The 23535-nt window shown below is 44.3% G+C and overlaps 1 protein-coding gene across 9 annotated transcripts in view; it reads left to right on the top strand.

Moving 5' to 3' along the window:
* PLEKHA7 (pleckstrin homology domain containing A7) overlaps window positions 1–23535 on the top strand; it is a 224400-nt gene that overhangs the window by 113482 nt on the left and 87383 nt on the right. For all 9 annotated transcript variants that reach the window (XM_066640650.1, XM_066640642.1, XM_066640633.1 and 6 more), the window contains 2 exons: window positions 1129–1240; window positions 21908–22012. In XM_066640650.1, the coding sequence (XP_066496747.1) occupies window positions 1129–1240; window positions 21908–22012 (217 nt within the window). The remainder of the gene's footprint in view (window positions 1–1128; window positions 1241–21907; window positions 22013–23535) is intronic.

The following is a 23535-nucleotide window of genomic DNA, read 5'->3' as shown; positions in this document are numbered from 1 at the left end:
CTACAACGCACTGTTTCTGAAGTTCCTAATATTGGTTCACTAATAGAATGTGTTTATACAGGAATTGGAATTTGGTTTATACAGGAATGGGAATGCTCAAGGGGGGAGAGTTATGAGAATTGCTTCAGATGTGGAAAAATATATCTGATGACTTCACATAGTTGATAGACAAGATATGAAACAACATGATCTGTCTTATAAGCATGTCCATGGGATATAGGTGTTTGATGACGTACAGGGGTTTCAAGTGCTTTGTTTCTGAGGAACAAACTACATGTTACAATAAATGTATGTGCTGGCCTTTTCAGTTTGTTTTGGTTAAAAAATATCTCATTTAAAAATAGCTCTGAAGTGAAATTACAACTGGGGGTAGGAGACCTTTAATACTGAACCTATCATGGTTTCAGTCTGGCTCATACTCCCATGCACTATTTATAATAGTAAAAAAGTAAGTACTGTTCAAAGTTTAGTTAAAATGCAGAAATTGCTTAGAGTCAAAGTAAGGATTAAGATAACTATATTTTGCTGCTTTCTTTTCCTTTTTAACAGTGGGGGGGGGGACATGTAAAACAATGCAGAGCCATAACTAGAGGTGGAGGGGGGGAGCTTTCCCACTTAGTCCCTGCTGTGAGTCCTATCTCAGCTGTCCCTACTCCTTTGCTATTTATAGTGTAAAGTGCAAAAAGGCTTTCAATCTCCTTAACTTTATCAGTTTGTTAATAAAGAAAAAAGGCCAAACATATGCATTTATCGTAATGTGTAGGTTGGCCCTAAATGTTCTGTTTTGCACTGTGTAGGAAATTACAATCCATGGTAATAATAGCTTTTTAGGTTCCTAATATCCATTAATCTTGGAGTATGTTAAATACTTAATATCAAATTGATGATGTACGTAAGTTACCTGAAAGGGGTTGGTTAAATTGCTTGATGAGCTGAGCTTGCTTATGTTACAGTGGTGCCTAAATAAAAGCAGTTGTAACTGAACAGTTTGCTGCATTGGCGCAAGTGTGAAAAAACTGGCAAGTGCAGCCTATGCCTCATTATTGTGTGTTTATACAAGAATAAAAAAACCACCTTTCAAACCGAGGAAAATATGGAATACCTTACGTGTATTTTTTTCTTTTCTAGGCAGAATTCACATATGTCCAAGCATCAGATAAACCAAAGACCCTCAAGCATGGTCAGTGAAACATCTACTGCAGTAACGGCATCCACTGTAGATACAAGACCTGGCTCCAAGGTAAGGCTTAACTTTTTTTTGTATTCTGAAAGGTGAACAATGCATCTTGCAAGGACAGAGATTAGCCCTTGGGAAAGGTGATTATTTAACCTCCTTAGATTTTCACAGATATGGCACATTGATAATTATGGGGGCATACAATGATTCACTTCTTGCCTGAATAGATAGAACTTCTGTTTATGCAGAAAGAGGGAATGATTTTCACTACTCTCCCATTACTCCTGCAGCCCTCCACACCCAATACAGTCTTGTTCTAGTATCCCCTAACCATCAGGAGCATATTTTTGAAGGGTGTTGCTGTGCTGAGGACAGAGCAAGGAAATTTGCTAATGCAGGGTTTCTTCTGTTTGTGCTCCTTTGGGTGCAACCCAATTCTAGTTTTGGTTTGATTATATCCACGTCTAGAGCTTTGTGATCTTCAGTAAATAATTCAGAACTTTCCCAAATGCAAGATGTACTTTTCACTTTACTGTACAGTGTTACTTTATGAAAGTGAAGGGCAGCTCTTGTGGGGAGGACTGTTCCATGTGATCCTTTGCATCTACCGTATTTTTCGCTCCATAAGATGCACCTGACCATAAGACACACCTAGTTTTTAGAGGAGGAAAACAGGAAAAAAAATATTCTGAACCAAATAGTGTAATAAAATATTTAATAAGCTATAACAGAATAACATTGAAACCATGTAAAGTGAACAACAGTCAACAGTGGCATTAAGAATCATTATCACTGTCATTAACAAAAGGAGAGACTTAAAGGTTTGAGTACTCTAGTTTTCTGGAAACCCCAAGAACTCATCATCGCTAGAGTCAGCACTTATGAAGCTCACAAAAGCAGGTGCACACAAATAGGGGATCACATTATCTTTCTGCTACAATGATGTTCTGCTAAATTCCAATCCACTGGGCCTCATGCTCGCTTAAGGCTGATCAGTCCCCCTTGTGCAACTCACCAGTGCAGCAAGCAAAGGGAGTCCAGTTCCAGTCCACAGATGCCAAGTAAATCAGTCCCATCAATCAGAGTTACCAAATCAGAGTCCAGAGCCAATAAGCCAAATTACAGTCTAAGGTCAGGTTCCAGGGAGGTCAGTCAAATCCATCAGGGTATCCAAGTCCAGTCACAATCCACAGTCAGATTCCAAATTCAATAAACCCAGTCAGTCTCCTCTCCTACCTCCAACCTGCACTCCTTCAAAACCCACAAACCCTTTCTGCCTCAGGTACTCCTTATATCCCTGAGGGCCCTATTGCCTTCCAGTGGCTGCAGCTGTGCAGCACACTCTGCTGGATGCCCAGGCCTTACACTTAAAGGGGCCACTGCTGACACCACATCTACCTCCTCGCCAGTTCTTCCGTGATTCCAATACAAATGAACAAGTGGAAAGTCCAACCACAACTTGAATTCTCAAGACACAACAAACCTCTGGATTTATGGTGAGAACCGAGCCTTACCTGGGGCTTGTGCAATAAGCAAACACTGGCATTCTGACCAAGGAGACAGTTTTTTCTTTGTGATGGGGGGGGCTTACATTCAGATGCTGGATGAGGTGAGTGAAAGTGCCCCTCCCCTGCTGTGTGTGTGTGGGGGGGGGGCAGAGCATCTGTGTGTGTGTAATAATAATAATAATTAATAACTTTCTTTTTATCCTGCCTTTCTCCCCAAAGGGACTCAAGGCGGCTTACAACATATAAAAACAGAATTTAAAAACAAATAAAAACATATTAACACATCATAAAAAACAGCAGTCAGAGTAAAAAATAGGTAAAAAGAGCATAGAGCAGCAGCAAGTCATAAAAGAAACAGGCCTGTAAAAATATTAAAAGATGTTAAAAGGCCGAGAACTCAGAAGGCCTGTTTAAACAGAAGGGTCTTCAGGCCTCGCCGAAAGGTCTCAAGAGAGGGAGCTATTCTTAAGTCAGGGGGAAGGGAGTTCCATAGCGTTGGTGCCACTACTGAGAAGGCCCTATTTCTTGCAGCCGCCCCACGTACCTCCCTAGGCGGCGGCACTTGTAAAAAGGCCTTCTCTGATGACCTAAGAGGATGAGCCAGATTGTACGGGAGCAGGCGATCTCTAAGATACCCTGATCCAGAGCAGTATAGGGCTTTAAAGGTCAATACCAGCACCTTGAATTGGGCCCGGAAACGAATGGGCAGCCAATGCAGCCGCTGGAGAAGCGGACTGACAGAGTCGAACCGCCTACCTCCAGTAACCACACGGGCTGCCGCATTCTGCACTAGTTGCAGTTTCCGAACCGTCTTCAAGGGCAGCCCCACATAGAGTGCGTTACAGTAATCTAATCTCGATGTCACAGAGGCATGGATCACCGTGGCCAGGTCTGCACGATCCAAGTACGTCCGCAGCTGGCGCACCAGCCGAAGCTGAGCGAGAGAAGCTGAGTGTAAGAGAAGGGGGCAGCCTGTGTGTGTGAGAGAGGGGGGAAAGTGTTTGTGTTGCAGAGAAGTTGTGATGCTCCAGGCTTGGGGTGGGGGGGAAAGAGAGGCTGTGATGCTCCAGGCTTGGGGGGGTGGGGAGAGAGAGGCTTTCCTGGGAGTAAGCCCCCCTGACTCTAATGGGACTTACTTCAGAGTAGGCATGCACATGATTGGGCAGTGAGACTGCCACCCCACCCACACTTTCCTGGGAGTGAGCCCCACTGACTCTGAGACTTACTTCTGAGTAGCCTCTGACTGGGAAGCAGAGCAAAGTGAGCGGGCGGGGCCAGGGCTGGGGCGGAGTTGTTTTTTTTTTTTTGCAGTATTCGCTCCATAAGACGCACACACTTCCCCCCCACTTTTTTGGGGGGAAAAAGTGCGTCTTATGGAGCGAAAAATACAGTAATCACTGAACAAAAACTTGTTGATTTCAAAAGGTGATATAGAAATATTTTAATATTATGAAAATAAGAGTGTTACAGCCCAAACCTATCCACACTTTCCTGGGAGTAAGCCCCATTGACTCAAATGGGACTTACTTATGAGTAGACATGCATAGGATTGGGCTGTCAGGGTGCTAATGTTTTCTGAGAATTAAGTGGGGAATCAGATTAAGCTTTTCAAATTTATTTTAGTCCATTTTTTTTAGTGTTCTTGTTACGGATCAAACAAACATTTTGAAAGTGCATAGCAACATTAAACAATTCCAAAAGATAGATGTTTGCCGCATGCCCGACTATTTTGATTTAGTACCTTGTAAATTTTTATTATACTAGAGGAAGCTATACATAACTTCTTTCAGAAGTTTTTTTTCCAAATTTGCGATTTAAGTTTATTTTGAAGTTTTTCACAGTGCCAGTTTGTTACAGTTAGTTTTCAAAAAGGTCATTGTTCTGCAGACATGCATAATCATGTAAATAGAATACTGGTTAATATATTTTTTTAAATAATGTAAAAGGTTGTGCATGTATATTTGACAAATTCATTAGTAGTCAAATACTGAAATAATATATGATCATCATTTGTATTCTTCAGAATAGATGGCTGAGAAAAATAATCAGCATGGAATCAGATTGGCATCTAGCATTTGAAATAGTTTTTTTGTTTTGTTTTTTGTATATTCCATTTAGCTTGGAGCATTCATATTTACCTAAAAAGAAAGTTACAGTGTTGACAAAATCTGTTGTAGGAAGAATTTCACTTTTGTTGTATCTGTTTAGCTTTCATTGCTGTACCAAAGGAAACAAAAAAAAATCAAATTCAATAGTTCTCCCATCATTATTACAGTATATGGTTGTATAACTTTTGCATGCCAAAAGGGCGAAGATTTGCCCTGCTCCACAGTTTCTCTGTAATCATATCATATCTTTGTATAGATTTTACGTATAAACAAATAGAGGTGTTTGTTTCTGGTAAGATAGGATTACAGCCTAAATCTTACTGAGCACAATGAGCTTACTTCTGTGTAAAGTAAATAACACTTTTTCACACACATCTACTTAAAAGCCACTTTGGGAACCATGACTGGAAGGTTTTAGTAGCAGTAGTAACTTTATTGTCGTGCTACAGCCCAACAAAATTTATGCACCTTTGAGATACAAGCATAAATATATACTACAGTTCCAACAATCACACTCTGCACACTCACCCACACATTCTATACAACATGCATCATAATATAAAAACAGTATAACAGACCATAATGCCCAGGAGCATGGTAACAACTGTATCACTTTATTCAATGTAATTATGGCTGTGGGATAAAAACTGTTCAGGAATCGTGTGGTGCGTGCTCTAATAGTTCTGTATCGTCTACCCGAAGGCAACAGTTCAAAGAACTTATGAGCCGGATGGAAGGGGTCTCTCAGAATACTATGTGACTTCTGCAGACAGCAAGATGTATAGATGTCCTCCAAAGCTGGTAGATGAAGGTTGATGATGTGCTGCACGATCTTAATAATTATCTGCAGAGCTTTTTTGTCCCCTGCAGAGCAATTTCCACACCACACCAAGATATCATAGGTTAGGACACTCTCAATGGTGCAACGATAGTAAGACGCAAGCAGCTGCTGTGACAAATTTAACCTCCCAAGCTTCCTCAGAAAATATAACAGCTTTTGTGCCTTTTTTTATCAACATGCTAGGGTTAATAGTCCATGAGAGGTCCTCTGTGATATACCTAGGAATCTGAAACTAGTAAGCCTCTCCACCTCCTCACCATTTATGTATAATGGTGTGTGTACATCCCTCTTTTTCCGGAAGTCAATTATAAGTTCTTTAGTTTTTTTGATGTTAAGTGAGAGATTATTTTCTTTGCACCACAATAACAACTCCTGTACCTCCTTCCTATAAGCAGACTCATCATTCCCGCTAACAAGCCCCACCACTGTATAGATATACTTTTAATATATATATATATTTATATATATATTAAATTATATATCATATTAATATATATATCTATATATTATATTATATATTTAATAATATTAATAAGTGTATGTGTATATGTATCACTTTATATATATATATATATATATATATATATATATATATATACACACACACACACACACACACACACACACACACACACACACACACACACACACACACACGCCACTTTTAAATATATAAAATTGTGTGGAATATGATTGCTTTTTGGCTATTCCTTTTTGGGGGGGAGAGGAGAAGGGAGAGAAGGGGGTGAAGGGAAGGCATCTAGATTGAGGAGATTACACAACTATTTACAACAGCTCAGGAAAGAGATCTTGGGGTGCTAGTGAACAACCCAATGAAAGTCTCAACCCAATGTGCAGCAGCAGTGAAGAAGGTAAATTCCATGCCAGGGATAATTAAAAAGGGAAATGAGAATGAAGCAATTAATATTATAATGCCATTGTACAAATTGATGGTACGGCTGCACCTACAGTACAGGTGTGTGCCCCTTTGCTATGTTCCAGCTTACACCAGGATCGTATATTCGATGATCACGTGTGGCACTGGGACGCCCTGCACGACCCTCCCCCTTGAGGGCCGTGTAGTTCGTTTATTGCCCCTAGAAGTAACTAAATGGCTATAAACCCATCCAGCCACTTAACAGCTCTCAGGCTTCTCCGGTTTCAGTTACCAATTACTCTCTCACCATGAGAGCTTTCAGTCCTGGTAGTCAGGCCAATTTGGTAAACCCCTTGAAGCCATGCTCCAGCCTGAGCCCCTCTGACTCTGCTTGAACCTAGGAGTAGGTTCCTGTTACTGGGGTCTGCAGTTTCCAACTCAATCACTCTGGATTAGCTCCCACAACCAAGTTCCCTTCTTCCATCAGTCCCAATAATCCAGTCAGTTGTAATAGATAGGATTTATTGAATATAGATTTAAAGAATAGTTATACAGACAGCACTGAGTCAGTCATAGATTTCAGAATTTAGGGTAGAGCATATCAATACAATACTAAGCACTAATAAAACAAAGAGCTAACTTCCTAACTCTATCAGTCTTACATTCCCAGAATCCAGTCTAACCCATCCCTGCTGCAGTCAAGGTGGGTCCATCTTGTCAGAATGGTCAAGGCTCTGGCCCCCTTAGCCAGAGACAAAGCTGTAGCAAAGGAAAGCTTTCCCTTCCCCTTTATAGGTCTCCTGACCAATCCACCAATTAGAACTCAAATCCAGCCGAACATTCTAGGGGTGAACCTGCCACAAGCCTCCTTGCTCATGGTGGACTCCCCCTCCCAATGTTGGCCTTGGAGCCAATTTAGTAGATTGCTACCATATCTGAGGGCCCTGTGAAGCAGCCTCCTCCACAGATCTCTCCGATCTGGTATGCACTAATTAGAAGTTGGTTATAGCTGGGCCTTGTAGTTCAGGCCTAGCAACATGGCTACAAGCAGAAGCTTTCCTTATTCTGATGTTTCCTGATCACCAATATTCACTTTTCTGTCACAGTCATGTGGTCGTTGGGGGCACACACCCACACCCTCCGAATGCAAGGGGAGCTCTGCTCCCCTTTATTCCGGAGGGTCCTGAGGCAGCGCCCGTCCAAGCATTGCCTCTGCAAGGCTCAGACTGAGGGAAATTGCGTCTTTCATGCGACTTCCAGTTTCATGGAGGAAACCAGAAATCGTGCGAGAGATGCAATTGCTCTCAGTCTGAGCCTGGCAGAGGCAGTGCTTGGACGTGCACTGCCTCTGGGAGGCTCAGGCAACCCTCTGGAGGTGCACAAAGCGGAACATCCCCTTCCTTGCGGAGGGTCCACATTGCGTCAAGTGCTGCTTGACGATGGTGATCGCAGTCCTGATCCCTGTCGTTAAGTGACACATGACTGTATTGTGTTCAGTTCTGGTTCCCACACCCTAAAAAGAATATAGTGGAACTAGTAAAGGTACAGGAGAGAGCTATTACTGGGGCACCTCCCTTATGAGAAAATGCTGCAGTGCTTGAGGCTCTTGTCTAGATAAGAGGTGCCTGAGGGGGGACATGACTGAAACATATGAAATTATGCAGGAGATGGATAGAGTGGAAAGAGAGATGCTCTTTCCCTCTCACACAACACCAGAACCAGGGGACATCCACTAAAATTGAGTGTTGGGAGAGTTAGGATAAACAAAAAGAAATTTTTTTTTACCCAGCGTGTAATTTGTGTAACTCCTTGCCACAGGATGTGGTGATGGCATCCAGTCTAGATGCCTTTAAAAGGGGATTGGACAGATTTCTGGGGAAAAACTCTGTCACAGGTTACAGGTCATGATGGGATGTACAGTCAAGAGTTTAGTTGGTTGCTCATCATGAGAGAAAGGTAGGAATTTTTTTCTGTCTTCCGAATTGGCTGTGGATGGCAGTTTTTTGTCTACCCCAGACTGGGGAGGGAAGGAAGGTTTAGAGCCTAATCCTGTGGTCTGCGCCACGCCTCCGTGGTATGGACCACAGTTGCAAATGTGCCATAAGGCACATTTGCAGGGCTTACTGCCAGGCTCCCACCAGAGCTGGCTCAGCTCCAGCAGGCGCTGAGCCAGTGCACAGCGGGCGCCAGTGTTCCACGGCTCAGCGGTGCCTGTGACCGCCGGGCTGCGGAACGGGAAATGGGGGCATGTCTGGGGGCGTGGGGGAGGCGTTCCGGGGAGGGGAAAGGTGAGGCTGGGGGCGTGGAGGAGGTGTGTCAGGGCGGGAAAGAGGCAGATCTGCGGAGCCAAGCTCCACAGGATCCAGGGCGCTCGGGCAGGGCTGCGCGCCCTATACGAGCGCCTTCACTTTAGCAGCGACCAAACAGTCACCACTAAAGTGAATAGTTCCATTGTGGGACTGCTTTCCTTACTCGGAGGAAGGGGACAAATGTCCCCTTCTCCTGAGAAGCCTCCCGCGGTAGCGCAGGAGACTCTGGATCCGGCAGGAGCCCTTTGTGGAGCTGCTGGGTCCTGCAGCTCTGGGCAGTTCAGGATGGGGCTGCTCTTCAGTAGGTTTCATGCATTAAAAATTGGTCACTGTGTTTAATAAAGCAGCACAAGTTCAACCCAATTGCAATCTGGTGGCTTCGCTGGGGTGTGTGAATGTAAATAGAATGCTAGATGCAGGGAGATGGCAGCGAGATGCGAGTATCTTGTGTTTGCTCCCTGAGGCATCTGGTGGGCCGCTGTGAGATACAGGAAGCTAGACTAGATGGGCCCTGGGCTTGATCCAGCAGGGCTCTTCTTATGTCTTATGAAATAGTGGGAAGAAGCGTTCTGTAGTTCAGAAAGACCATGGCTGGGCAGTGACTCACTGTAAATCCTGAATCAAGAGCTAGGGGTGAGCCTCTAGACAGGCCATGTAAGCACTTGACCCACTTGGGTTGGGGGAACTACAGCCCAATCCTAACTAAATTCTTGTGGGGTGATGCAGCGTTGCAGACTTGGACTTTACTGTATCTCACAGGGGAATTTTGATTCCTGGATGTCTTCTTGGGGTAAGGGGACATTTGTTCCCTTGTCCCAAAGTAAGCCCCAGTAACCACAATGGGTCAATTTGATCCTGCACCAGCGATATTGCTGACATGTCTGAGTTGATTTCAGGCAGATCAGACTCAGAAAGGAGATAAGGATAAGGCATGCACTGGCACCACTGATCCCCCCTCCCAGGCCCAATCTACCCATTCCCTACCTCGTCACCACTCCATTCTGTCCAGCTCCCATCGTGTTCCAGACTTACCTGTTCTGGCAGGTGTCCTTTGCTCTTTTGGTGCACATAGGAAGGTTCCAGCCTTCCTGTCAGCACTTAGACTAGTAATACTGTTGCAAAGCGCTTTATGGCACTTTTTCAACAGTATGTGCCAGTGGAACTCACGTTCCACCAGCACTGAAGATGGATAGGATTGGCCTGCTAGTCTCTCCCACTGAATAAACATTCTTAACCAACTTAGTTCTTAAGTTTCAAGCATCCAAAAGGAGACGACATCTGGAATGGAATATTCTCCTTGTTCTTGGAGTCCTTGATTGATTGGTTAAGCTGGTTTGTTTGAAACTGAAACCTGAGGCTAATCTCAGGTCTCCAATAAAAATGCTGAAAAACACACTAAAAAAGCTCTCGCTGGCAACCTGTAATACTCACAGCGATAAGCGATAAGCACTAAACATGCAGTCAGTATGACTAATATGAGACAAGACAGAGGAGAATTTATGGGTCTTTGGCAAGGGTGTACTGAGGACCAAGATTACTGTTCCTTTTCTGCAAGGCTTAAAATGTTACATTGCAGGGGTTGCAATGGCAAGAGAGCAAGCAAATCTCTTTGGGTAAAGCAGAGTCTCACAAAAAGAAAGAGCTATGAAACATGCCCTTGAATGCATTCAGGCAGTAATCTGAATGAAGGGAGAAGTGGGGCACAGGAGCCAGACTGCTTTTCCAGAGGGAAAGGGGGGAATGTTGACAGGCGACCCATGCAAATTAGCGGACTGGACCATGCTGCCTGATCAGTTTTGGTTACACTTGGGAAGAGGAGGAGAAAGAGAAGCTGGAAGGGAAAGCGGGAGCAGGGTGTTACCAATCCTGGCAGCCAGGTGTCATGGTGGTGCTTGGATGGCAACTGAAATGGGGAAGACTTATCGTGGCACCAGTGAGCCCCCCCCCAAAACCAGCAAAGTTAGGGGAACGAGTGAAAAAGGAAGAACAGGGAAGAACTTGAGCTTCTACAGTTCTGGGTTTTCATAGATATTTTTCCCCATTCAATTCTTGTGATCCTAAGTGAGTTGAACTAATCAAGGAAATCTTATTTTGCTGTTTGACAGACCCTGATAGGTTCTGCCTTTGTTTTCATACCATGCTTTCATGGCCACATTATTGGTCTGGTACTGGTCCAGGCAGGCACACAGCACCAAGAACATGTGAATGAATGTGTGTCTCTTTCATACTTTGAAATAAAATATTGACCATGTAATAATTCCTAACGCTACTGTTGCGATTTTGACTTTTCTCCTGACAAATATAAAATGCCAAGAGGTTAAATTAATAAGCTTCAGCATAATGGCAGCCATCCTCACTATGCCATAGGATTGGACAACCAACCAATTATTATTGTGTAATCTATTTGATATCTTCCTGTGTCACTTCACCTGGTCTGTTCCATGTATATCTTCTTTTATGTACTTCAAAATGCATATTTGTTGAGTTGTTTATTAGTCAAAATTACAGGAAACCATTGTATTGGCAACCTTCAGTCTCGAAAGACTATAGTATCGCGCTCTGAAAGGTGGTTCTGGCACAGCGTCTAGTGTGGCTGAAAAGGCCAATCCGGGAGTGACAATCCCTTCCACACCGGGAGCAAGTGCAGTCTGTCCCTGGTCTGTCTCCCTGGCTATGGGCCTTCCTTCTTTGCCTCTTAGCCTCAGACTGTTGGCAAAGTGTCTCTTCAAACTGGGAAAGGCCATGCTGCACAGCCTGCCTCCAAGCGGGCCGCTCAGAGGCCAGGGTTTCCCACTTGTTGAGGTCCATCCCTAAGGCCTTCAGATCCCTCTTGCAGATGTCCTTGTATCGCAGCTGTGGTCTACCTGTAGGGCGCTTTCCTTGCACGAGTTCTCCATAGAGGAGATCCTTTGGGATCCGGCCATCATCCATTCTCACGACATGACCGAGCTAACGCAGGCGTCTCTGTTTCAGCAGTGCATACATGCTAGGGATTCCAGCACGTTCCAGGACTGTGTTGTTAGGAACTTTGTCCTGCCAGGTGATGCCGAGGATGCATTGGAGGCAGCGCATGTGGAAAGCGTTCCGTTTCCTCTCCTGTTGTGAGCGGAGAGTCCATGACTCGCTGCAGTACAGAAGTGTACTCAGGATGCAAGCTCTGTAGACCTGGATCTTGGTATGTTCCGTCAGCTTCTTGTTGGACCAGACTCTCTTTGTGAGTCTGGAAAACGTGGTAGCTGCTTTACCGATGCGCTTGTTTAGCTCAGTATCGACAGAGTGTCGGAGATCGTTGAGCCAAGGTACACAAAGTAATGGACAACCTCTAGTTCATGCACAGAGATTGTAATGCTGTGAGGTGAGTCCACATCCTGAACCATGACCTGTGTTTTCTTTAAGCTGATCGTCAGTCCAAAATCTTGGCAGGCCTTGCTAAAACGCTCCATGAGCTGCTGGAGATCTTTGGCAGAGTGGGTAGTGACAGCTGCATCGTCAGCAAAGAGGAAGTCACGAAGACATTTCAGCTGGACTTTGGACTTTGCTCTCAGTCTGGAGAGGTTGAAGAGCTTTCCATCTGATCTGGTCCGGAGATAGATGCCGTCTGTTGCAGTTCCAAAGGCCTGCTTCAGCAGGACAGCGAAGAAAATCCCAAACAAGGTTGGTGCAAGAACACAGCCCTGCTTCACGCCGCTTCAGATGTCAAAGGGGTCTGATGTGGAGCCATCGAAGACAACAGTGCCCTTCATGTCCTTGTGGAAGGATCTGATGATGCTGAGGAGCCTGGGTGGACATCCAATCTTGGGGAGAATCTTGAAGAGGCCATCTCTGCTGACCAGGTCGAAAGCCTTCGTGAGATCTATGAAGGCTATAAAGAGTGGCTGTCGTTGTTCCCTGCATTTCTCCTGCAGTTGTCTAAGGGAGAATACCATATCAGTGGTGGACCTGCTGGCTCAGAATCCGCACTGTGATTCTGGATAAACGCTCTCTGCAAGTACCTGGAGCCTCTTTAGTGCAACTTGGGCAAAGAGCTTTCCTTTAACACTAAGGAGAGAGATGCCAAGGTAGCTGTTGCAGTCACCCCTGTCACCTTTGTTCTTGTACAGCGTGATGATGTTTGCATCCCTCATGTCTTGAGGTACTCCACCTTCTCTCCAGCAGAGACAGAGGATTTCATGCAGCTCAGTAGCGATGATCTCTTTGCAGCACTTTAGGACTTCAGCAGGGATGCTGTCTTTTCCAGGTGCCTTGCCAAAGGCAAGGGAGTCCAAGGCCACGTGAAGTTCTTCTAGGGTTGGTTCACTGTCAAGCTCCTCCAGCAAAGGCAGGCACTCAATGTTGTTCAGCGCTTCTTCGGCGACTACATTTTCTCTGGAATATAGCTCAGAGTAGTGCTGCACCCAGCGTTCCATCTGCTGCACCCGATCCTGGATGACCTCACCTGTGGCAGACTTCAGAGGGGCAATTTTCTTCTGTGTTGGACCTAGGGCCTGCTTGATACCGTCATACATCCCCTTGATGTTGCCTGTGTCAGCTGCTACCTGTATCTGGGAGCAGAGCTGAAGCCAGTAGTCGTTAGCACATCTCCTGGCACTCTGCTGGACTTTGCTGCGAGCAGCTCGGAGGACCTGCAGGTTGCGCTCACTGGGACAGGCCTTGTGTGCTGCTTGAGCTCTCCTCTTTTCCTCAATGACTGGTGTCAACTCCTCAGAGTGGGCTTCAAACCAGTCTGCCGTCTTGTTGGTGGTCTTGCCAAATATGGACAAGGCGGTGTTGTAAACGGCATTCTTGAAATGTTCCCATCTGTTGGATGTGTTTGCATCGACCGGGCCTGGAAGAGATTCCTCAAGCGCTCGTGCAAATTCCTCCACTTTTCTCTGATCCCGGGTCTTGCTGGTATCAATGCGAGGTCTTCCTTCCTTTTCGTGTGATACAGTCGCTTTGTTTGCAGTTTCACTCTGCTGCACACCAGGGAGTGGTCAGTGTCACAGGCAGCACTCTGATAGCTGCGTGTGATCTTGGTGCTGGGAAGGCTGGAGCGTCTGGTGAGAATCAGGTCAAGCTGGTGCCAGTGCTTTGATCTTGGGTGTCTCCAAGAGACTCTATGTTGGGGCTTCGTGTTGAAGAACGTATTGCTGACACAGAGACCATGATGACAGCAAAACTCTAGCAGGCGTTGGCCATTTTCGTTCATCTTCCCAATGCCGAACTGACCTAAGCAAGTGGGCCATGAACTGTTATCAGCACCAACTCTAGCATTGAAATCGCCGAGGATGAACAATGGCTCTTTCACGGCGATCTTCTTGATAGTGGTGGCCAGGTCATCATAGAATTTGTCTTTGGCTTCTGCTGGAGATGACAAAGTCGGTGCATAAGCACTGATGAGAGTAACAGGTCCTGTTGATGACTGAAGCTGCAGGGACAAAATTCTTTCACTTCCCACAGTAGGTGGGATGATGGACTTCAGCAGGGAATTTCTGACCGCAAAGCCAACACCATGTTCCCTGGTTTCGTTTGGTGGTTTTCCCTGCCAGAAAAATGAGAAATTTCTCTCCTTGACAGATCCGGAATCTGGAAGCCTCGTCTCTTGAAGGGCGACGATGTCCATCTGCAGTCTGCTCAGCTTCATGTCGATGACAGCTGTTTTGCGGGCATCGTCTATTTCTTGCAGGTCATCAGAGAAGCCAGGTGTCATTGTCCTAACGTTCCAGGTGCCCAGCTTTAGGGCAGGAGTTTTCTGTTTTCTGTTGCATGGTGCAGAGTTGTTGATCCGCTTGTCAGTTTTCACCCTAAACCTGATGCACCCCATGAGGTTAACGGACCGTGGCGAGGCAGCACCTTACTGACTGGGGACTGCCCAGCTTAAGGCGGGCGGTAGTTGCCCAATGAGATGCAATGATCTCTCCCACCATCGGAAGCAGCCCCTGGCGTCACGCTCTACGCCAATTGTGTGAAGACTTATAACCGGTAAACTGCTGCTTCCCGTGTTGTGCCGACGCCGTATGGCGAAGTTGGAGTGTCCTCTCCAGTGCGCGAAGCCTGGGTAAAGAAGGTATGGAGGATATGCTGTTACCCATGCAGCAAATCCCCCCTCTCCACGTCGCTGGAATGGTCCAATGGAAAGGCAGAAGCCAATACGGTTGGTTCCAGCGGCGTTGCAGGAGTTGCCAGAACGTGACTGTGTTCAGCCGTGAACTGCCTCAGGGACTCCGGCTCCTGATTTTGCCTTGAGGTTGACTCCTGAAGCCTTTTCCACAACTGGATGTAGCCACAAGGCAGTGGAGGTTTGGGATCAGAGTTTTCCTTCTCTCAGATGAGCTGCCTTCCTTTCTATATGTCTCAAATGTACATTTTGCCTTTTTTGGAGTTTGTAACTTGAAGCCAACCAATCAAATGTTTGTAGAGTTATCTGTGGCCAATCCTGAGAAAGCCCCATTTCTGATGTCACACACCAGCCAATGAGAAATGTAAGACTCCTCAGACAAAGGAGCCAGAATCAAATATAAGGGAGAGGCTCACACTGGAAAATTGTTTTTTCTCTGAGGGCTCTGAGAGTTCCCACATGGCTCTCATTGCTCTCTTCGCTTTGTTTTTTTTTAAATATATAATGCTTTATTTATTTATTACAGATACAGGTAAGGAAAATTGGATAGACTTAGGGCTAGGACTACATAGGTTACACACGAGGGTGGTGGCCATCGATTACAACAAACATTAATCCAAACGAAATTAATAATCAATACAAAAATTATCATATTCTTTAACCCAACTGGTTAATACTTTAACATTCCATATTTTTCCTCTAACCTTATCTATCCCATCATAAAAAAAAACACTTCAAACTTTTACTTATACACTCTTTTTACCACTAAACTAGTCTCTAAAATAAAATCTTTCTTATCTGTTTCTTAATTTCTAATATGACATCTAAAAAAGAAGTCTCCTTTTACCATGGTATTACCTCCTTCAATATCTCTTATAACATGTTATACATCATTTTCCATAACTATCCAATCAAAAAAGGCTTCAAATTTTTACTTATAGACTCTTCTTACCACTAAACTAACCTCTAAAATACAATCTCTTATCTGATTCTTAATTTCTAATATCACTTCTAAAAACAAATATCTCAAATTACAATAATATTATACTTCGCTTATCCACCACATATTTATTAACCCAAAATACAGGTTTAATATTTTCTCCAAAATAAATTGACATCTATAATTTACTTTATTTACCTTCTTTTTTTATAAAATAACCCTTTTATTTATCTTAATACCACTATATTTTACACAATACTTATATTCCAAAATTGCAGTTCCATCTGATTTATTTCATATATTTACCACTTTAATTTTCACAATACTTATATTCCAAATTCCCTTTTCATCCACTTTAGTTTAATCTAATTAATAAAATATTTATCTTAATACCACTTAATTTCCACAATATTTATATTTCAAATTTTCATTTACATCTATTTTAATTTAATATGTTTTTAAAAAAAATTCTATTTATTATTCAACCATTTCGCCCTTCTTATTGTTTACTTTGTACTCTATCTTATTGGTGTTCCCTCTTAGTCCTCCTACTGGTTCTTCCACTTCTTCTTTTTCTTCTTAAGTTCCCCCCTCTGTTTTTCTTTCTTCTTTTTCATTCTGTTATTCTTGAATTCAGTCCATAAATTCTTCCTCTTCTTGAGACAGCTTGCTCTCTGAACATTTCGTCTTTTTTCTTCCTTAAGATTTCCAGTTATTATAACAATTGCTTCTTCCATCTCGTGTCCCATTTCAAAATACTCCACTTCCTTAACTTCACCTGACATCTGATCCATTCTTTTTTATTCTCTATTGTTTATAATCTGTTCCCGCGAGTTTACAAGGGAGAAGCTTATTTGCCCAATTTGTTCAGAGAGTTCTCTGACTTGTTGCTCCATTTCTCTTCTAAAATCCATCAGAAAGTCCACCAACAAGGCCTGGCTTTCATGATCATCTTTTAGATTTTCAAAAGCCATTTTTATCAACACCAACTCGAGCCACTTCCTGCAGGGCTACTTTCTAATTTTGTATCCAGGGCTACTTTCCAAATTTTTATATCCAAAAAAAGCCAATCAAATCCACAGTCAAATTAGGTTAGTATGCCTTTAAATGACCAAAAGAAGAAAAAAAAATTCAAGCCTCTTGCTGAGAAACCGAAACCAGCAGTGTCCAGGCTTAAATAAAGGCTTTTTGCTGGGAAAATGAAGGTAGACTTTATTTCCTTCGTTGAAGATTACTTATTTATTTCTCTTTGGTACACCATTAAAAAATATATAATCTTGTACTTACTCCAGCAGGGGAAATACCAATTCACCTATTCCCCCCCTGGGTGGCTAACGGCCAGCGTGAATAATCTTGAATTATCTCCTCCTCCTCCAGACTTCTTACTTACAGTTCTCAGTAAAACTTTTTAAGGAGCCAAGTTCACTCACTCTTAATAGCTTTTTTCGCTGCAATGTTGTTGTATGTAGGCCGTGGGAGGACGGGTTTTCAGCTCTCCGAGCTTCTCAAAGATGTCGCCCGGGATAGATATGCTTCAGCACAGAGCAAAACAGAGAGAAATCCTTGAAATTGCCTGTTTCTAAGGACCCCCCGTTCAAGCTCTCAGCTCTTCGTACCGTCTTCCTGGCACCGAAGCGTGCCTTAGTTGTTTAGGCACATGAAAACATATCTATTTCGCAGTCTCTTCGGGAACCCCGAAAGTTCACTGCAACTTCGCTGAAAGTTAGCTCCGCCCCCCCGCTCTCTTCGCTTTGGACAGGAGCCCCTTAGAAGCCCGTTGCTGGCAACGAAATAAAGCTTGCAGACGATCACCACTCTTGCCTACTGAGTTTGCTTTTGAACTTGCAACATTTCAACACTACTGGAACTTACTTCTGAGTAGACACGCATAGGATTGGGCTGGAAGGGCTGCTGTCCCTTTAAAAACAAAGCCTGTTTCTTGCATGCCCAGTGAGTTGCAAAAAGCAGTCATTTGCAAAAATAAAGCAAATACCAAACAGGATAGAGGAGCCTGTTTCCCCGAAGGCAGCAGTAACTCCCTTTACCTGGCACACAGAGGGGGAGGAGGGAACGTGCAAAGTCCTGTCTACTGGGCTCCTGGGCTGCTCAGGTGAGGGATGGGAGGAAAGAGGGGAGGGCATAAGAGTGCATCGCCCCAGCAACCTCCAGCCCTTCATTTGCAGGGGCAAGCCCCTCCAAGCTGGAGCTGGAGGTTTCCACACATTGCCTGCAGGTATGAGGCTCACACATGCATGCTGCGCCTCAGAAACCTCTGAAATCAGGCAGAAGCCTCCTGCAGCATCATATGCACTTGCGAGGGTCGCCTCAGAGCCCAGCTGAACTTCAGCTGGGCTTTAGGTGGACTTCAGGGCAGGAGGTTCCTTTGGGGGGTGGGGGGGGTAGTTGGCATGTTACCCTCCCCCAGCAATCACCTGGTGCAGCCCGCAACCCCTGCCCCTCAGCAATGCCACTGGTGCCAGATACTATGTGCAGACACATACCTGATGCAGACCGACCGCCAGCGTAACTCCATTGGCTCTGGGAATGTTCCATGGGAGGTTTTTGGGCATGATGTGAGTGTGATGCAGATGGAGTGCCACAGGTACAATAGCATCAAATCCTGTCCACACCACAGGGCAGACACACCCCTTTCGGCAGAAAATTACTACAAGAGCCACAGATCAGATGAAAATTAGAGGAGTCTCAAGGGGGCCATACACATGTTACTAGTACACACAAAAAAGCACAACATCTTCCTGCCTCCGAAACCACCCCTATACCATGGAGCATAGGATACAATGTAACTATCAGCCAATCAATGCACACCCACCCCATCATATAATCTCAGCTCTGGCACCCACACTGTCAGAGCATAGGGGTTTCACCCTCATGGACTCTACCACTGCCCCAAATCTTGCTGCCTGGAGGACAGTGGCCCAGGCCATGGGGTTCCATGTCCTCATTCAAACTGGTGGCCAACTAAGGAAGGTTATCAAGGCAACCATCTATAAAGTATGGGCCTTCTGGGCCTCAAATAGGCACCTGAGCCACAGCCCCCCCCCCCCCGACTCTGGGATTTCAAGATGCTGTGGCTCTGGGAGCATGTGGAATAGCCCAACTTCTGGGACCATGATCACACTGGTAAATTGCCATGGGGCCATGGCTTGATCTGGCATGGGCAGACTGTGCTTATTCTGGCATGGGTGGACTGAGCTTGGCCTGTCTAGGGCCAGGGTGAATTTTCAGGACAAGATAGCAGTAAGGATTATCCCTTCCCCTGCATCCCCCTGAATCCTATGTGCAGCTTCACTGTAGCATAGGGATGACAACTCTTTCTGTAAGTGGCATGGTGGCAAGCTGCAGCCAACATTGGCAGCTGTCTGATCCTCCCTACAGCAAGCATAAGAACATAAGAACAGCCCTACTGGATCAGGCCATAGGCTCATGTAGTCCTGCTTCCTGTATCTCACAGTGGCCCACCAAATGCCCCAGGGAGCACACCAGATAACAAGAGACCTCATTCTGGTGCCCTCCCTTGCATCTAGCATTCTGACATAGCCCATTTCTAAAATCAGGAGGTTGTACATACACATCATGGCTTGTAACCCGTAATGGATTTTTCCTCCAGAAACTTGTCCAATCCCCTTGTAAAGGCGTCCAGGCCGGATGCCATCACCACATCCTGTGGCAAGGAGTTCCACAGACCATCCACACGCTGAGTAAAGAAATATTATCTTTTGTCTGTTCTAACTCTCCCAACACTCAATTTTAGTGAATGTCCCCTGGTTCTGGTGTTATGTGAGAGTGTAAAGAACATCTCTCTATCCACTCTTTCCTTCCCGTGCATAATTTTGTATGTCTCAGTCATGTCCCCCCTCAGGCGCCTCTTTTCTAGGCTGAAGAGCCCAAATGCTGTAGCCTTTCCTCACAAGGAAGGTGCTCCAGCCCAGTAATCATCTTAGTCACTCTCTTTTGCACCTTTTCCATTTCCACTATGTCTTTTTTGAGATGTGGTGACCAGAACTGGACACAATACTCCAGGTGTGGCCTTACCATAGATTTGTACAACGGCATTATAATATTAGCCATTTTGTTCTCAATACCTTTTCTAATGATCCCAAGCATAAAATTGGCCTTCTTCACTGCCGCCGCACATTGGGTCAACACTTTCATCAACCTGTCCACCACCACCCCAAGATCTCTCTGCTGATCTGTCACAGACAGCTCAGAACCCATCAGCCTATATGTGAAGTTTTGATTTTTTTGCCCCAATGTGCATGACTTTACGCTTACTGACATTGAAGCGCATCTGCCATTTTGCTGCCCATTCTGCCAGTCTGGAGAGATCCTTCTGGAGCTCCTCACAATCACTTCTGATCTTCACCACTCAGAAAAGTTTGGTGTCATCTGCAAACTTAGCCACCTCACTGCTCAACCCTGTCTCCAGGTCATTTATGAAGAGGTTGAAGAGCACCGGTCCCAGGACAGATCCTTGGGGCACACTGCTTTTCACTTCTCTCCATTGTGAAAATTGCCCATTGACACCCACTCTCTGTTTCCTGGTCTTCAACCAGTTCTCAGTCCATGAGAGGACCTGTCCTCTAATTCCCTGTGGAGTTTTTTCAGTAGCCTTTGGTGAGGGACCGTGTCAAACGCCTTCTGAAAGTCCAGATATATAATGTCTACGGGTCTACGGGTGTGCATCTGATGCACAGAGTGTTGTGCAGGTGCGACTGGATGGTATGACTCATCTGCCTGCCTGGGGACTGCATGGACCTGGTGCAATACTATTGGAACACTCCTATGCATGTCTACTCAGATGTAATGCCCTTTATATTCAATGGGACTCACTCCCAGGCACACTTGTATGGGTTTGCAGTCTCTTGTTTGTAACCTGGCAGCATGTGGCACTGTCAGTGTCATCCTAGGCTTGTCCACTCAGATGGGCAACCTACTGAGTTCAATGGTGTTTGCACCCAGGGTAGACTGCATGGAATTGCAACCTGTGGCTGCAGCCCTCAACACCTCTTCCTGAAGGTCATCTCCACTGACCTCAATGTGGCTTACTTCTGAGTAGGCATGGACATGTGTTTTGGTTACACTCAACTCTGTTCACACGTGGCTTGGTTGCTAGGCTGTCTGTGCTCATGCACAACTCAGTTGCTAACCACATGCTAATCGGTTGCTAGGTTATCTGTGCACATGTGCGGCTTTGTCACTAGCCACACACTGCTTGTTTGCCAGGCTGTCTGTGCACATGTGCAGATGAGTTTCTAACCATGTGCAACTTGGTTGCTAGGCTGAGTCTGCACATGCGAAGCTCGGTCACTGTGCAGTTAGAACTTTTTTCCCCTTTGTGCCTTGCTTCTTTTGTTCTTTCCTGTTTGCTTGCACTGGCGGTGCCTGCCTTGGGCTTTCCCTTGGGATATGGCAAAGCTGCCAGCATAGGATTTGACTTATGCTATGCTGGCATCCCTACACCACTGGCAGCAGTTGTTTAGGATTGGACAACATCCTCCTCTATAAGAACCTCTGTAAGTTTTCCCTCACTTTGGTTAATGTAACAAGAGATAATTGCAGTTTCTTTGGAGCTGCTGAAAAGATCTCAGCATTTTATTTTTTATTTCTAATACATTGCCATATTTATATATATGCTAAATGGTTTATCCAGGTTCAGTCTTACTGCTTAGCCAAGATATTGAGCAGCTTTCTTGGTCTCATTCAGACTTACTCCAGTCTTTAGAAACCTTATAATAATTTTGATTTAATATTCCAGGATGTAGTCCCAGGTGAAAATGTTCTCTCCTTACAAAAAAGATTTGATGTAGAAGTAGATTTTGAGAAAGGACTTGAAGATAGCGCAATAGATTATAAAACCTATGATAGTGTTTCAACCGCATAAAATTAATAGCACTCAGATTTTCTGACTTGGAAAAAAGCTTTGACTACGTCATTATTGCATTGCAAATTTTGGAGCATGATATAAAAATACAGTATATGGAAATTGTATATCTCTTGTAGTATAAGCATTGTATTATGCTTGTTTTAAGGTGATAAAATCGGGCAATAAAATTCACAGCTTTGGAAAAAGGGACCAGGCTATAAGGAGGAATCCTAATGTTCCTGTTGTGGTGAGAGGTTGGCTCCATAAGCAGGTGAGTGTGTCATTTATCTGTCTTAATGAATTTCAGCTAGGTGTACATTCTATGTAGGAAAACTTGCATTAAGAAAATTTATATTTATGTGAACAATCCTAGCGTGTAGATTGGTTTGCAAATTCATTAAGTAACTTTTTGATCTGTTATAATAAAAAGTTCAGTCTGTCTTTGGGTTACAAACAAAATGTCATGTGGGCCCATTTTCCAGTGCTGATGCAGCCATGCCAATAGGGCATGCATTGTGTCCTTTGGGGGGAGGGGCAGCCACAGAGACCTCCACAAGGTAAGGAAATGTTTGTTCCCTTACCTCAGGGCTGCATTGAGGCTGCATCAGTGCTGGAAAGTTAGATACATAGGTTTGGGCCCTGTATTGGTGTAATAGTCCACCAATGAGAGCTTTTTAGTCCTTACTTTGTAAATATACTACTCAGTATTCTATATTACTGTAATTCTTTTTGTCTGGGTAAAGCAGAATTGTGACCTTATTTGAGGGTACTTTAAGTTCACACTCCTAGGGTGCCATATTTTAAGGCACAGAGGGATAAATCTCAGTTGCATCAAAAGTTGAACTAGTAGAAAGGTGGTATGCTTTAATTTACATATCATTCAACCTTGGGAATGGAACGCTTGCTGAATGCAAAGCAATACTTGGTACCAGTGAAAATATTTTAGTAAATGTAAACCTGGAATGTTATTCAGGTCAAATTATTATTTGTTTTCTGCATGTATATTCCCTTAAATCAGTGTTTCTCAAACTGTGGGTTGGGACCCACTAGGTGGGTTGCAAGGCAATTTCAGGTGGGTCCCCATTCATTTCAATATTTTATTTTTAATATATTAGACTTTATGCCACCAAGGTATGTGATTGCATTTGGGGAAATGTTACAGGCCTGTACTTTTAACAAGTTACTATGTATATTCTTTTAGCAATGATAGTAAATGGAACATACTCTTGGGTAAGTGTGGGTAGGATTGCAGCCTAGGATTGTTAAAAAATTTTCCTGCTTGATGATGTCATTTCTGGTCGTGACATCATTTTGGTGGGTCCTGACAGATTTTCATTGTAAAAAGTGGGTCCTGGTGCTAAATGTGTGCGATCCACTGCTTTAAATAGTTTTTTTCCTTGCAAATTATGTAACAAACCATTGGCGCCTATCTAAGCAGGCAGGTCAGTTCTGTAGACAGATCAAGATGTTTTGTGCATGTTAGTATGTTCTGTATTTTTGAAAAATGGATCCCACTGCAGTCTTACAAAACCTTGTTCTCAAATTATGAAAAATTGAAAGCGTAGAGACATTCTCATTCATGCTTATGTGTGGGTGTGGTGTGGTGTGTTTTAAAGGACTTTGTCCACTATAGAGCTGAACTTGATCTGTCCAGTATACTAATGTCTGCCATCTATGCATTACTCATATCTGCCAAGTAGCAATCCCTTTTTCTAATGTGCTTTGGTTCATGATAATGACTTCATTTATCAGCTATCAGTACCATTGACCATGATATTGTTCTGTAATGGCTGT

This window comes from Tiliqua scincoides, chromosome 1 (assembly GCF_035046505.1).
Source record: "Tiliqua scincoides isolate rTilSci1 chromosome 1, rTilSci1.hap2, whole genome shotgun sequence".
Classification (NCBI taxonomy): domain Eukaryota; kingdom Metazoa; phylum Chordata; class Lepidosauria; order Squamata; family Scincidae; genus Tiliqua; species Tiliqua scincoides.
Note: the sequence above shows the minus strand (reverse complement) of the source record. Positions and strands in the feature narration are given on the sequence as shown.